The sequence below is a fragment of the Rana temporaria genome, chromosome 5 (genome assembly GCF_905171775.1).
Source record: "Rana temporaria chromosome 5, aRanTem1.1, whole genome shotgun sequence".
In the NCBI taxonomy this organism is placed as follows: Eukaryota; Metazoa; Chordata; class Amphibia; order Anura; family Ranidae; genus Rana; species Rana temporaria.
The window spans coordinates 420,257,985-420,274,524 of record NC_053493.1 but is presented as its reverse complement, the minus strand read 5'-3'; the positions used below and the strand labels follow the sequence as shown (position 1 = coordinate 420,274,524).

Below are 16,540 nucleotides of genomic sequence, written 5' to 3'. Positions count from 1 at the left end.
ACTGTGGGGAGGGGGGACATTAGAGTGTAAGCTCCTCTGTACAGAGACTGATGTGACTGTGGGGGGGACATTAGAGTGTAAGCTCCTCTGTACAGAGACTGATGTGATGTGGGGGGAGGGGACATTAGAGTGTAAGCTCCTCTGTACAGAGACTGATGTGACTGTGGGGGGGAGGGGAGATTAGAGTGTAAGCTCCTCTGTACAGAGACTGATGTGATGTGGGGGGAGGGGACATTAGAGTGTAAGCTCCTCTGGTACAAAGAGTGATGTGACTGTGGAGGGGGGACATTAGAGTGTAAGCTCCTCTGTACAGAGACTGATGTGACTGGGGGGGGGGGGGGCATTAGAGTGTAAGCTCCTCTGTACAGAGACTGATGTGACTGAGGGGGGGGGGGCATTAGAGTGTAAGCTCCTCTATACAGAGACTGATGTGACTGTGGGGGGGGGGAGATTAGAGTGTAAGCTCCTCTGGTACAGAGACTGATGTGACTGTGGGGGGAGGGGACATTAGAGTGTAAGCTCCTCTGGTACAGAGACTGATGTGATTGGCTCAGTGTTCTCTGTACAGCACCTGCAGTAAACGTCAGAACTATAGAAATGTATAATAATAATAGTGTGTGACTGTGGGGGGGAGGGAACACTAGAGTGTAAGCTCCTCTGTACAGAGACTGATGTGACTGTGGGGGGGGGGGCATTAGAGTGTAAGCTCCTCTGGTACAGAGACTGAAGTAAAGCCCGGCACAGATTTCAGGAATATAATTTTATTTGGGTTCATTTGCGGAAATGTTGGAAGAAAATAAAAAGCGTCACCTGCAGATCATCCGATACAAATCCACACACACAGTATACAATGTATCCATAATAGAGAACATTTCCGATGAAGCGGAGGTTTAGCGCGGTGTACACGGGGAGAGCGTTGGCGGGCGGCGCTCGTCCTGCACTGATGGCGCGGTGTACACGGGAGGGAGCATTGGCGGGCGGAGCTCGTCCTGCACTGATGGCGCGGTGTACACGGGGAGAGCGTTGGCGGGCGGCGCTCGTCCTGCACTCATGGCGCGGTGACATATTATTTAAACGGGATACTGATAGGGATCTGGAAGCCGATAGATTTGATCTTATTTTTCACTTTGCAGAAGAATTTGCACTTTTTCTTTTTGCTGGATCGCTTGCTGCGCGATTTCTGAAACAAGAAAAAAAGCAACAATAATTTCCACGTACCTGCCTTCTACAAAGTCCCAGGCCCGGATTCAGATACAATTGTGTATCTATCCACGGGCGTAGCGTATCTCAGATACGTTACGCCGCCGTAAATTAGGGCGCAAGTTCCGTATTCTGAAAAAACGTACGCCCTAAGTTACGGCGGCGTAACGTATGTGGTCCGGCGTAAGCCCGCCTAATTCAAATGTGGATGATGTGGGCGTGTTTTATTTAAATGAATTGTGACCCCACGCATTTGACGTTTTTTTTCGAACGGCGCATGCGCCGTTCGTGAAAGAATCCCAGTGCGCATGCTCGAAATTACGCCGCAAATCGTCAATGCTTTAGACGTGAACGTAGCTTACGTACAGCCCTATTCGCCAACGACTTACGCAAACAACGTAAAATTTTTAAAATTCGACGCGGGAACGACGTCCATGATTAACATAGGATACCCCTCATATAGCGGGGGTAACTTTACGCCGGAAAAAGCCTAACGTAATAGACGTAAAAAAAATGCGCCGGGCGGACGCATGTTTCTGAATCGGCCTATCTACCTAATTTGCATATTCAACACGGAAGTCTAGGGAAGCGCCCCTAGCGGTCAGCGTAAATATTGCACCGTAGGATACGACGGTGTAGAAGACTTACGTCGCTCGTATCTAGGCAACATTGAGGCGTATCTGATTCTATAAAATCAGACGCCGAGATGCGACGGCCCGCACTCAGGCCTGGTACACACGATAGGATTGATTTGCGGATACGGTCCGCCGGACCGTATCCGCGAATAAATCCTCTGAGGATTTTTATCCAATGGAGTGTACTCACCATCGGATGAAAATCCGCGCCAAATTCCCATCGCGGTGACGTGTCGCGCCGTCGCCGCGATGATGACGCGGCGACGTGCGCGACGCTGTCATATAAGGATATCCACGCATGCGTCGAATCATTACGACGCATGCAAGGGACGGGTTCGGACGGATCGATCCGCTGAAGCCGATTCCAGCAGATAGATTTCTTAGCATGTTAGGAAATTTTTATCTGCTGGAAATCGGAAATATCCGCAGGAACGTACACACCAGGGGATCTATCCGCTGAAACCGATCCGCTGAGATTTTTCAGCGGATGGATCCTCTCGTGTGTATGGGGCCTCAGAGTTACGACGGCGTATCTGGAGATCTGGCGTCTCTTTACCACGTGATTGGCTATGTCCAATCACAGCTGATCATGGAGATAACCAGAGGCCAGTTCTCGGCATTCCTTTCCTTACGCTGACAGCGTGAGGAAAGGATAAGAGAGCCGATAACCGGCCTCTCTAAAAGGGACATCTACACTGATAATCAGGGCAGTCCCACCAGTGCTGGCAATCGGTGCCCTCCAGTGCTGCCATGGGTGCCGCCCATTAGTGCCACCAATCAATGCCCATCAGGGCTGCCTCATCAGTGCCCCTTCATCCGTGCCCATCAGTGCTGCCTCATCAGTTCTGCCTCATCAGTGCCAATCAATGCCCATCAGTGCTGCCTATTCATGCCCATCAGTGCAGCCTATCCATGCCCTTTAGAGCTGCCTATCAATGCTCTTCAGAGCTGCCTATCAGTGCCACCTATCCATGCTTATTAGTCCTGCCCATCAGTGCTGCCTATCAGTGCCCATCAGTGCTGCCTATCAGTGCCCATCAGTGCTGTCTATCAGTGCCCTCAGAGCTGCCTATCAGTGCCACCTATCCATGCTTATTAGTCCTGCCCATCAGTGCTGCCTATCAGTGCCCATCAGTGCTGCCTATCAGTGCCCATCAGTGCTGTCTATCAGTGCCCTTCAGTGCTGCCTATCAGTGCAACCTATCCATGCTTATTAGTCCTGCCCATCAGTGCTGCCTATCAGTGCCCATCAGTGCTGCCTATCCATGCCCATTAGTGCAGCCTATCCATGCCTTTTAGAGCTGCCTATCAGTGCTGCTTATCAGTGCCACCTATCCATGCCCATTAGTCCTGCCCATAAGTGCTGCCTATCAGTGCCCATCAGTGCTGCCTATCAGTGCCCTTCAGTGCTGCCTATCAGTGCAACCTATCCATGCTTATTAGTCCTGCCCATCAGTGCTGCCTATCAGTACCCATCAGTGCTGCCTATCCATGCCTTTTAAAACTACTTATCAGTGTCCTTCAGTGCTGCTTATCAGTGCCACCTATCCATGCCCATTAGTCCTGCCCATCAGTGCTGCCTATTAGTGCCCATCAGTGCTCATCAGTGAAGGAATATTTTTTTTTTAAAAATGTTCAGTTTGTTTTTATTCAGCAAAAAATATCCCCCCCCCCCCCCGAGGTGATTAAATACGACCAAAAGAAAGTTCTATTTGTGTGAAGGGGTGGGGATTGCCCGATGGGCTCGCTGTGATCCGTCCCGTGGCGTTTCTTTCCTGCTATAAATTGATGAGCGGCGTGCCGGTTTTATTCTTTACCTCGGACAGACTGACGCATTTCACATCCTCCTCCTCCTGCTGGAGAGCGCAGACCTTCACCTCCTGCAAAGCACACAAATCTCCTGTTAGTATCGGAGACGCGAATGTTCGGATCAGACAGAGAGAATATCAGAGGAACATTCAACCCAGGGCTGGATTTGCTCTCCGTGCCGCCCCAAGGCCAGGTTCCGCAATGCACCCCCTCCCTGCCAACCAAACCCCCCCCCCAAATCAACAGAGAATGGTAACCGGATGGCAGGGGCGGACGGTTAGTTCAAATTTTTTTTTTTTTACTTTTTTGTTACTTTTTTTTTTTTTTTTTATTTGTAGCTTGTCGTTTACTTTTTTTTGTATACTTTTCTTTTTTTTTTATTATTATTTTTCTTATTCTTTACTTTTTTATTTTATTAATTTAACTATTTCTTATTTTTTTTTCACCTAACTTTATTGCAATCACACAGGAGAAAACAATTACCGTATTTATCGGGGTATAACGCGCTCCCGCGTATAGCGTGCACCCCTAAAGTTGCCCCAATTCCTGTGGAAAAAAGATCTTTTGTACTAACAGTTTTGGTGTCTTGCGTGGCGTCCGTCTGCGGCTTCGGGTGTCCTCTTCGGCGGGTCCGGCGTCCTCGCGTCCTCCCCGCTCGTTTCCCGTGCCGAGTTTAAATACTGCGCCGACATATACCGAGCGCAGTACACTCGTGTATCTTCGGGCAGGCTCGGCAACTCTCGCGCTGAAGTCCTGTACGTCCAGGACGTGAGCGCAGAAGGAGCCGAGACTGCCCGACTATTCACAAGTGTACTGCGCTAGGTATATGCCGGCGCAGTATTCAAACTCGGCGCGGGAAAGCGGGTATCGGCGTATATACCGCGCACCCACGATTTTGCCCTGATTTTCAGGGCAAAAAAGTGCGCGGTATACGCCGATAAATACGGTACCTGTGTGATAGCAATTGGAGGTGACAGGTTCTCTTTATTGACCCTGTCACCTCCAAAACAGGAGTCCTAGCGCTGTGCTAGAACTCCTGTCACAGCTGAGATGGGAAGAGCACAGCTCTCCCCTCTCACTGTGTACATCGGGGGGAGGGACAGGAGACAGACTCGGCGGCCGGGGGGAGAACGGAGAGAGAGGGGAGAGAGAGGTATGTGTGTGTGGGGGGGGGGGGACGGAGAGAGAGGGGAGAGGGGGGTAGGTGGGGGGGGGGGAACGGAGAGAGAGGGGAGAGAGAGGTATGTGTGTGTGGGGGGGGGGGAGAGAGAGGTATGTGTGTGTGGGGGGGGGGGACTCCATGCCGCTGCCGCCCCTCTGTGCCCTGCCACCCCGAGGCCTGGCCTCGGTGGCCTTGTGGGAAATCCGGGCCTGATTCTACCTGAGAACCGATTTCCCCACTTCAGCGCCGCTCACCTACCAAATGCTGAGAAGGAGAACGGATGCACACAGAACCAGGAAATCAAACCCTCCGCATGTGTAGAAGGCATCTGGAGCCCGTTGGTTCGATCCGTCAGCTTGTTATAAATCCCTAAGAGCTCGCTTCACGCATGCCGCCGGCGTAACTGCTCCTCTGAAAAACAATCCGCGGTGGATCGCATTTCAGAGGCCGTTAACTCTTACACCCCTGTGCCGCAACTGCGGTTTCAAGGCCATTGCGGCCCCCCCCCCCTACACTTAACCACTTAAGACCCGGACCTTTAGACAGGTAAAGGACCCGGACAGTTTTTGCGATTCGGCACTGCGCCGCTTTAACTGACAATTGCGCGGTCGTGCGACGTGGCTCCCAAACAAAATCGGCGTCCTTTTTTTCCCACAAATAGAGCTTTCTTTTGGTGGTATTTGATCACCTCTGCGGTTTTTATTTTTTGCGCTATAAACAAAAATAGAGCGACAATTTTGAAAAAAAAAAAACAATATTTTTAACTTTTTGCTATAATAAATATCCCCCAAAAATATATAAAAACACATTTATTTTTTCCTCAGTTTAGGCCGATACGTATTCTACCTATTTTTGGTAAAAAAAATCGCAATAAGCGTTTATCGGTTGGTTTGCGCAAAATTTATAGCGTTTACAAAATAGGGGATAGTTTTATGGCATTTTTTTTTTGTTTTACTACTAATGGCGGCGATCAGCGATTTTTTTTCGTGACTGCGACATTATGGCGGACACTTCGGACAATTTTGACACATTTTTGGGACCATTGTCATTTTCACAGCAAAAAATGCATTTAAAATGCACTGATTACTGTGAAAATGAAGATTTCAGTTTGGGAGTTAACCACAAGGGGGCGTTGAAGGGGTTATGTGTGACCTCATCTGTGTTTCTAACTGTAGGGGGGTGTGGCTGTAGGTGTGATGTCATTGATTGTGTTTGCCTATATAATGGAACACACGATCGATGACGGCGCCACAGTGAAGAACGGGGAAGCTGTGTTTACACTCACCTCTCCCCGTTCTTCAGCTCCGGGGACCGATCACGGGACTCCAGCGGCGATCGGGTCCCGCAGTCACGGAGCTTCGGAACGGGTCACGGGCGCGCCCGCAAGCCACGGCCGGGCACTTAAAGAGTGCTCCCTGTCAAGCCACCCCCCCCTACAGTAAGAATCACTCCCTAGGACACACTTAACCTCTACAGCGCCACCTAGTGGTTAACCCCTTCCCTGCCAGTGTCATTTTCACAGTAATCAATGCATTTTTATAGCACTTTTCGCTGTGAAAATGACAATGGTCCCAAAAATTTGTCTAAAGTCTCCGATGTGTCCGCCATAATGTCGCAGTACCGAAAAAAAATCACTGATCGCCGCCATTACTATATTAAAATATTAATAAAAATGCCATAAAAATACCCCCTATTTTGTAAATGCTATAACTTTTGCACAAACCAATCAATAAATGCTTATTGCGAATAAGTGTAAATATGTAGAAGAATACTTATCGGCCTAAACTGAGGGAAAAAATATGTTTTTTTATATATGTTTTTGGGGGATATTTATTATAGCAAAAAGTAAAAAATATTGATTTTTTTTCACAATTGTCGCTCTATTTTTGTTTATAGCACAAAAAATAAAAACCGCAGAGGTGATCAAATACCACCAAAAGAAAGCTCTATTTGTGGGGCCAATTTTGTTTGGGAGCCACGTCGCACGACCGCGCAATTGTCAGTTAAAGTGACGCAGTGCCGAATCGCAAAAAGTGGCCTGGTCAGGAAGGGGGGTAAATCCTTCCGGGGCTGAAGTGGCTAAAGCAACCTGTCAAGTAAAAAAAATATATATATATCTTTTTTTTTTTTTATTAAATGTTAATCAGCCTTAATTAACTCATTATTATCCTTCTCCATTTAATTATTATTTTCCTGCTGATTTATTTATTTACTTCTATTTTTATAAACTATTAATGATTAAAACTTTTTATTTTTTTTATTCCGCTGTTTGTTGATATTTTTGCACCTTTTACATATATTTACACGTTTCACATTGAAAAAAAAGTGCAAAAAAAAAATATTAATTTGTAAATAACTTTTCAGTGCCATTGCTGACGTGTAAACCGGGATCGGTAATTGGTATCGGCGAGTATTAAAAAAATAAAAATAAAAAAATAATAATAATATTGATTCATCCCGAGTTATGAATTATGGGTAATTGGTATCGGCAAATATTAGAAAATATTATTATTATTAAAATTATTATTATTTTTAAAATTATTATTAAAATTATTAAAATAAATATTATTATTATTATTATTATTATTATTATTATTATTATGATTATTAAAATTATTATTATTTTTAAAATTATTATTAAAATTATTAAAATAAATATTATTATTATTATTATTAAAATTATTATTATTTTTAAAATGATTATTAAAATTATTAAAATAAATATTATTATTATTATTAAAATTATTATTATTTTTAAAATGATTATTAAAATTATTAAAATAAATATTATTATTATTATTATTATTATTATTATTATTAAAATTATTATTATTTTTAAAATGATTATTAAAATTATTAAAATAAATATTATTATTATTATTATTATTATTATTATTATTATTATTATTATTAAAATTATTATTATTTTTAAAATGATTATTAAAATTATTAAAATAAATATTATTATTATTATTATTATTATTATTATTATTATTATTAAAATTATTTTTATTTTTAAAATGATTATTAAAATTATTAAAATAAATATTATTATTATTATTATTATTATTAACATTATTATTATTTTTAAAATTATTATTAAAATTATTAAAATAAATATTATTATTATTATTATTATTAAAAAAATTATTATTATTTTTAAAATGATTATTAAAATTATTAAAATAAATATTATTATTATTATTATTATTATTATTATTATTATATTAATAATATTGGTTCATCTCTAGTTATCGATTATTGATTGATTTCCTCACCCCGTCCTTCTTGTAGTCGCATCCCTCCAAGTCATTCTCCTCAGATTTGGGGCAGTCCGTCTCCTTTATCAAGAAACCGATAGCTGGAGAGTCTCCCTCCTCCTGCGGAAAAAAAAAGACCCAAGAGCAAAAATGTAACATATTGCAGCTTATCTGTCCTTAGATTCGATGGCTGCATTTGTTTTCTTTTTTTTTACAGCCTTTACTTTTCCTGGTGATCCTGCCAGTAACACACTTCCTGTACTAGGGCAGCAACCAGGGCCGCCATCAGGAATTATGGGGCCCCTTACACAGCTTCAGGCATGGGCCCCCTGGAGCAGAGAACCGGGGGGGGGGGGGTGCTGCCGCCCCCTGAAATTGAGAAGGGGGGGCTGCCATGAATTTAGAAGGAGAAATAAAGAAAAATATATATAAAAAAGGGGGGGGGGGTAGCCATCCGGGGCCCTGGGGACCTCTGCTGGGCCCTTTAATAAAAAGAAAAAAAGAAAGAAAAGAAAAAATATATATTGATTTTTTTTTTTGCCATCTGGGGCCCTGGGGACCTCTGGGCCCTTTAATAAATGTATTTTTTTTTTTATAAAAAGAAATTGCAAAAAAAAGGGGGGTTGCCATCCGGAACCTCTGGGCCCTTTAATAATAAAAAAAAGAAACCTCTGGGCCCTTTAATAATAAAAAGAAACATAAAAAAAAAAAAGGGGTTGCCATCCAGGGCCCTGGGGACCTCTGGGACCTTTAATAATAAAAAAAAAAAAATATATATATATATATATTAAAAAATTATAAAAAAAAAGGGGGGTTGCCATTCGGGGCCCTGGGGACCTCTGGGACCTTTAATAATAATAATAATAATATATATATATATATATATATATATATATATATATATATATATATATATATATATATATATATAATATATATATAAAAATAAAAGAAATAAAAAAATATATAAAAAAAGTTTTTTTTTTAATAAAAAAATAATAATAATAATAATAATAATAATAATATATATATAAAAATAAAAGAAATAAAAAAATATATAAAAAAAAGTTTTTTTTTAATAAAAAAAGGGGGGTTGTCATCCAGGGCCCTGGGGATCTCCGGGCCCCTGGGGACCTTCGGACCCCTAAAAAAAAAAAAAAAAAAATTTAAATTTAATAAAAAATAAAATAAATATATTAAAAAAAAGGGGGGTTGCCATCCGGGCCCCTGGGGACCTCCGGGCCCCTTACAGGTGTACTGCCTGTACCCCCCTGATGGCGGCCCTGGCAGCAACACTCCACTTACTGCACTGTATCTATAGAAGAGTAGCGTTGTCATCCTACGACAGGACTACAGAACACCTTCGCTATGTTATGGGGATGAGGAGAGGGGGATGTGCTCTGTAGAACTAACCTTGGGTGACAATGTAGATTTTGCACTGTGTGTATGGAGGAGCAGCGTTGTCACCCAAGGACATGACTAACCTATCTTATGGGGATGAGAAGAGGGGAAAGTATTCGGTAGTCCCAGCCTAGGGTGACAACATCGATTTTGTACTGCATCTATGGAGGAACAGTGTTGTCACCCAAGGACAGGACTACAGAACACCTTCCCTAAAATGTGTCAAAAGTGTCTGATCTGTCCACCGCAATGTCGCAGTACCGCTAAAAATCGCAGATCAACACCATTACTGGTAAAAAATAAATGAACAATAAAAATACCATAAAACTATCCCCTATTTTGTAAACGCTATAACTTTTGCGCAAACAAATCAATAAACACTTATTTTTACGTAAAATATGTAGAAGAATACGTATCGGCCTAAACTGAGGGAAAAAAATAGTTTTTTTTATATATTTTTGGGGATATTTATTATAGCAAAAAGTAAAAAATATTGTTTTTTTTTCAAAATTGTCGCTCTATTTTTGTTTATAGCGCAAAAAATAAAAACCGCAGAGGTGATCAAATACCACCAAAAGAAAGCTCTATTTGTGGGGAAAAAAGGACGCCAATTTTGTTTGGGAGCCACGTCGCACGACCGCGCAATTGTCAGCTAAAGCGACGCAGTGCCGAATTGTAAAAAATGCTCTTGCCAATGCTGTCACTGTGCCCATTGAACACAGCTACTGTGCCCATCGAACGCAGCTACTGTGCCCATCGAACGCTGCCACTGTGCCCATCGAACGCAGCCACTGTGCCCATCGATGGCAGCCACTGTGCCCATCGAACGTAGCTACTGTGCCCATCGAACGTAGCTACTGTGCCCATCGAACGTAGCTACTGTGCCCATCAAACGCTGCCACTTTGCCCATCAAATGTTGGCACTGTGCCCATTGAACGCTGCCACTGTGCCCATCAAACGCAGCTACTGTGCCCATCAAACGCTGCCACTGTGCCCATCAAACGCAGCCACTGTGCCCATCGAATGCAGCCATTGTGCCCATCGAACGCTGCCACTGTGCCCATTGAATGCAGCCACTGTGCCCATCAAACACAGCCACTGTGCCCATCGAACGCAGCCACTGTGCCCATCAAATGCAGTCACTGTGCCCATCAAATGCAGCCACTGTGCCCATCGAACGCAGTCACTGTGCCCATCAAACACAGCCACTGTGCCCATCGAACGCAGCCACTGTGCCCATCAAATGCAGTCACTGTGCCCATCAAACGCAGCCACTGTGCCCATGGAACGCAGCTACTGTGCCCATCGAACGCAGCCACTGTGCCCATCAAACACAGCCACTGTGCCCATCGAATGCAGCCACTGTGCCCATCAAATGCAGCCACTGTGCCCATCGAACGCAGTCACTGTGCCCATCAAACACAGCCACTGTGCCCATCGAATGCAGCCACTGTGCCCATTGAATGCAGCCACTGTGCCCATCGAATGCAGCCACTGTGCCCATGGATCACAGCTACTGTGCCCATCGAATGCAGCCATTGTGCCCATCGAACGCTGCCACTGTGCCCATTGAATGCAGCCACTGTGCCCATCAAATGCATCCCTTGTGAATCTCCCCCAAATTCTTGAATTGTCTTTGTAATCCTCTCATGGCTGCGGTTATCACTGTTGCTTGTGCACCTTTTTTCTTCCACACTTTCTCCTTCCACTCAATGTTCCATTATTATGCTTGGATACAGCACTCTGTGAGCAGCCAGCTTCTTTAGCAATGGTCTTTTGTGACTTGCCCTCCTGGTGGAAGGTGTCAGTGACTGTCTTCTGGAGGACAGCTCTCAAGTCATCAGTCTTCCCCATCATTGTGTAACCTACAGAGCCAGACTGAGAGACCATTTAGCAGGGCTCTCAAAACTGGTGGCCCTCCAGCTGTTGCGAAACCACAAGTCCCACGAGGCATTGCAAGACTGACACACTCTAATCAGCTAATTAACTCAAAACACCTGTAAAGGTTTTCCTGAGCCTTTAAATCCGGGGGTTGTCAAACTGGCGGCCCTCCAGCTGTTGAGGAACTACAAGTCCCATTTTGCCTCGGCCACCGGTTTGACACCTCTGCTCTAAATGGTCTCTCAGTCGGGTTCAGTAGGTTACACAATCATCGGGAAGGCTGACGACTTGACAGTTGTCCACAAGACAGTCACTGACACCTTCCACAATGAGTATAAGTCACAAAAGACCATTGCTAAAGAAGCTGGCTGTTCACTGGCGCCCCCCGCACCTCTGGCCAAATGCGGTACTGCACACCCCATTGGCTTGAATCCTGCTTGTGTTGCGAGACAACACTCGCAAACCGAGTTATTAAAAACGCTTGTTAACCGCATTCCACTGTATTCTAATTTTGCGAGATCCTGAATTTTGGGGGGGCTTCACTAGCTTTAACCACTTCCATACCGGGGGGCACTTACCCCCCTTCCTGCCCAGGACAATTTCAGCTTTCAGCGCTGTCACACTTTGAATGACAATTGCGCGGTCACCCAAATGAAATTTTTTATCATTTCGTTCCCACAAATAGAGCTTTCTTTTGGTGGTATTTGATCACCTCTGCGATTTTATTTTTTTGCGCAACAACTAAAAAAAGACCGAAAATTTAGAAAAAAAATGAAGGCCCATATTCTCGTAGATGGGCGTAAAACTCGGCGGGCGTAACATGTCACATTTATGTTACGCCGCTGCAAGTTTTACAGGCAAGTGCTTTATTCACAAAGAACTTGCCTGTAAAGTTGCGGCGGCGCAGCGTAAATCCCCCGGCGCAAGCCCGCCTAATTCAAATGAGCCGGGTAGGGGGCGTGGAGCATTTAAATTAAACGTACTGCGCATGCGCCGTCCCTAAAATTTCCCGACGTGCATTGCACTAAATGACGTCGCAAGGACGTCATTGGTTTCGACGTGAACGTAAATGGCGTCCAGCCCCATTCACGGACGACTTACGCAAACTACGTAAATTTTAAAATTTCGACGCGGGAACGACGGCCATACTTAACATTGATTGCCCCTCATATAGCAGGGGCAACTTTACGTGGCGCAAATCTAACGTAAACGTCGTAACTTCACTGCGTCGACCGCGCGTACGTTTGGGAATTCGTGTATTTTGCTAATTTGCATACTCGACGGGGAAAACGACGGAGGCGACACCTAGCGGCCAAAAAAAAAAATGCATTTAAGATCCGACAGCTTAAGAGCCTAACGCCTGTCGGATCTAATGGATATCTATGTGTAACTGATTCTAAGAATCAGTCGCATAGATACAAAGGGCCCAGATTAGGACTTACCACGGCGTACATTGCGTTGCGCCGTCGTAAGCCCTTTCAGAATCTGGGCCTCAGTTTTTATTTTTTTCTGTTAATTTTTTGGGTAAATAAGTAAGTTTTCTACTTCGATTATGGGCACCGATGAGGTGGCACTGATGGGCACCGATGAGGTGGCACTGATGGGCACCGGTGAGGCGGCACTATCGGACACTGACAGGCGACACAAATAGGCGGCACTGATGGGCACTCATAGGCGGCACTGGGCACTCATAGGCGGCACTGATGGGCACTCATAGGCGGCACTGATGGGCACTCATAGGCGGCACTCATGGGCACTCATAGGCGGCACTGGGCACTTATAGGCGGCACTGATGGGCACTTATAGGCGGCACTGATGGGCACTCATAGGCGACCAGTCAGGATTTCACAACCACTTCCCGGACGTCAATTGTCCATTGACCGGGCGGGAAGTGGTTATGCCATAATCATCACAATTGGCAGAAAGAAATGCTTGAAATATATCACTCTGAGTGTAATACATGTACAGCGGAAGCTCGGATTGCGAGTAACGCAATTTTTTAAATCGTAACTTGGTTAGGGGACGGGGTTAGGTTTAGGGTTAGGGGTTAGGGTTTAGGGTAAGGGGTTAGGGTAGGGGTTAGGGTTTAGGGTTAGGGTTTAGGGTTAGGGGTTGGGGTTAGGGTTTAGGGTTAGGGGTTAGGGTTTAGGGTTAGGGTTAGGGTTGGGGTTAGGTTTAGGGGTTGGGGTTAGGGTTGGGGATAGGGGTTGGGGTTAGGGTTTAGGGTTAGGGTAGGGGTTAGGGTTAGGGGTTAGGGTAAGGGTTAGGGTTTAGGGTTAGGGTAAGGGTTAGGGTAGGGTTTAGGGTTAGGGTTAGGGGTTGGGGTTGGGGTTTAGGGTTAGGGTTGATGTTAGGGGTTGGGGTTAGGGTTTAGGGTTAGGGTAGGGGTTAGGGTTAGGGTTAGGGTTAGGGTAGGGGTTAGGGTTTAGGGTTAGGGTTTAGGGTTAGGGTAAGGGTTAGGGTTAGGGTAGGGTTTAGGGTTAGGGTTAGGGGACGGGGTTAGGGGACGGGGTTGGGGTTAGGGTTAGGGGTTAGGGTAAGGGTAAGGGTTAGGGTTAAGGTAGGGGTTAGGGTTTAGGGTTAGGGTTTAGGGTTAGGGTTAGGGTAGGGTTTAGGGTTAAGGTTAGGGTAAGGGTTAGGGTTAGGGTAGGGTTTAGGGTTAGGGGTTAGGGTTTCCCATTGAAGAATATGGCTAGGACTCAGGAATTGGAACAGGGACCTCCCCCAAAGGTCAAAGGTCAGAAGCCCTTTCCGAGTGTTTACAAAGCTCTCTGGCGCCCCCCCCACCTCCAGACCGCATGCGGTATTGCATGCCATTGAAGTCAATGCGGAACAAATTATTTTCGTTTCCATTGACTTCTATGGGGAAACTCGTTTTGATATGCGAGTGCTTTGGATTACAAGCATTCTCCTGGAACGGATTATCCTTGTAATCCGAGGTTCCACTGTATATAAAATATGAGTTTCATTTTTTTTATTGAATTACTGAAATAAATGAACTTTTTGATGATATTCAAATTTTTTTTTGAGATGCACTGATTTCTGGTTTGTCTTAATTCCCTCCGGAGCGCCGCACGCCGATATACGCCGGCTGTTTGAAGAGGGATATCTCTGTTATGGCAGCAGCTATCTACCATAACCGAGGTATCCTCTTCTTCAGCCGGCGTTCCGGTTTCAGATAAAAGTGGTCTCTGCGGCGGATTCGCAGCAAGGTCACTTTTATCGGCGGCGGGAGAGGGCCCACCCGCCGCTCTCCCGGGCGCTTCCGTTGTTTTCGGCGTAGAATATGCAAATTACCTAGTTACGTCGATTCACGAACGTAGGTGCGCCCGGCGGTAGTTTTTTACGTCGTTTGCGTAAGGCTTTTTCGGCGTAACGTTGCTCCTGCTATTAGGAGGCGCAGCCAATGTTAAGTATGGACGTCGTTCCCGCTTCGAAATTTGCATTTTTTACGTTGTTTGCATAAGTCGTTCGCGAATAGGACTGGGCGTAATTTACGTTCACGTAGAAACCAATACGTCGTTGCACCGACGACGTATTGGTAAAATAAATAAATTAAATAAAAAGATTATTATTTTTTAAAAGCGCCCTACCCGCCGAGCTCGTGCGCAGAAGCAAACGCATACGTGAGCGGCGCCCGCATATGAAAACGGTGTTCAAACCACACATGTGAGGTATCGCCGCGATCGTTAGAGCGAGAGCAATAATTCTAGCCCTAGACCTCCTCTGTAACTCAAAACATGCAACCTGTAGATTATCTTTTAAACGTCGCCTATGGAGATTTTTAAGGGTAAAAGTTTGTCGCCATTCCACGAGCGGGCGTAACTTTGAAGCGTGACATGTTGGGTATCAATTTTACTCGGCGTAACATTATCTTTCACATTATAAAAAAACAAATTGAGCTAACTTTACTGTTGATTTGATTTGATTTTATTATTTGTTAAGCGCCAAATACAGTTCAAGAACTGCGCCTAAGCTGTTGACTTATTTTTTCCAAAAAAAATGCGCTTGTAAGACCGCTGCGCAAATACGGCGTGACAGAAAGTATTGCAACAGCCGCCATTTTATTCTCTAGGGTGTTAGAAAAAAATATATAGAATGTTTGGGGGGCTCTAAGTAATTTTCTAGCAAAAAAAAATTGTTTATAACTTGTAAACAACAAATCTCAGAAAGAGGCTTGATCCTTAAGTGGTTGATTTGGTGCGCTCTAATCTTGTCTATGGAGTATTCGGGTCCAGGGCTTTTTTTCAGGGGGAACTTGGGGGAACTCAGTTCCACCACCTCTGGCTCAGACCCTTTGGTGCCCGCTCACCACAATCACTTGTAAACACAGAAGTCTGGTTTCTGTGTTTACAAGTGACAGCTCTGCACTCTGTGTGTAACCCCCCTGAACTCTACACTCTGTATGTAATGCAATTCTAGTATTTAATGCCCCTTAAAGACCCTTCTACCATTTGTGAAATCTGAACGGGTTCGTGGTTGAGTTCCTGCACCTATTTTCTGAGAAAAAAGCTATGTTCGGGTCTATTATGGACCCTCCATACTGTACCTCCAGGAGGGCGGCGGGGAGCTCAGACAGGAGCTTGAAGAGGAACTCTCCATCTTCTCTCTGGTTGTAGAGATCCACAGCTTCTCTGATCCATCCTTCCCGATCCGGAGACTGAGAGCGAGCGACCTCCAATGTGAGGGCAGAGAGCCACACCACACACTGCCAGACCTTCATCTTCCCTCGGAGGACGGTGAAGGTGATGGCCCTGATACTGTAATCTCCCCTTTTATAGTGTCCCCGTCTCTTCCTCTTTATAGTGCCCCCGTCTCTTCCTGGAAGATGGTATTAGAAGGTGAAATCCCAGCCAAGATTTCCACATCCCCAGCCTGCCCGGGATTGCAGCAGATCTAAGAGCTGCCAGAGAAAATTCCTTGCGCAACCTTTCTAATCCGGCAACGTCCTTCACCTCCTCGCCAGACACAGATCTCAGATCAAATTCAAAATCTCTGAATCAAACTTTTTTTTAGTGTGCGAAAAGGAGAACCTGGACAATTTCTGCTTATTTGGTAATAACGGTTAGAGAGGAGCGGGAAATGCGTTACAATTTCACCACTTACAGCTTCCCGGCCGATCCTGACACTTCTCTCATATTAAAATCAGTGTTTTTGGCGCGAGAAAATTACTTAGAACCCTCAAATATTA

General features: G+C 44.7%; 1 protein-coding gene across 1 annotated transcript; it reads right to left on the bottom strand.

The window, feature by feature from the left end:
* Positions 1-741: 741 nt before the first annotated feature.
* Positions 742-16,122, bottom strand: LOC120941679 (antimicrobial protein CAP18-like). The gene is made up of 5 exons (XM_040355223.1): positions 15,899-16,122; positions 8,085-8,186; positions 3,653-3,715; positions 1,043-1,180; positions 742-989 (listed from the first exon to the last, which is right to left on the bottom strand). Exons 1-4 carry the CDS (start codon positions 16,070-16,072, stop codon positions 1,067-1,069), a joined length of 453 nt encoding a protein of 150 aa, XP_040211157.1. The 5' UTR covers positions 16,073-16,122; the 3' UTR covers positions 742-989; positions 1,043-1,066.
* Positions 16,123-16,540: the final 418 nt, after the last annotated feature.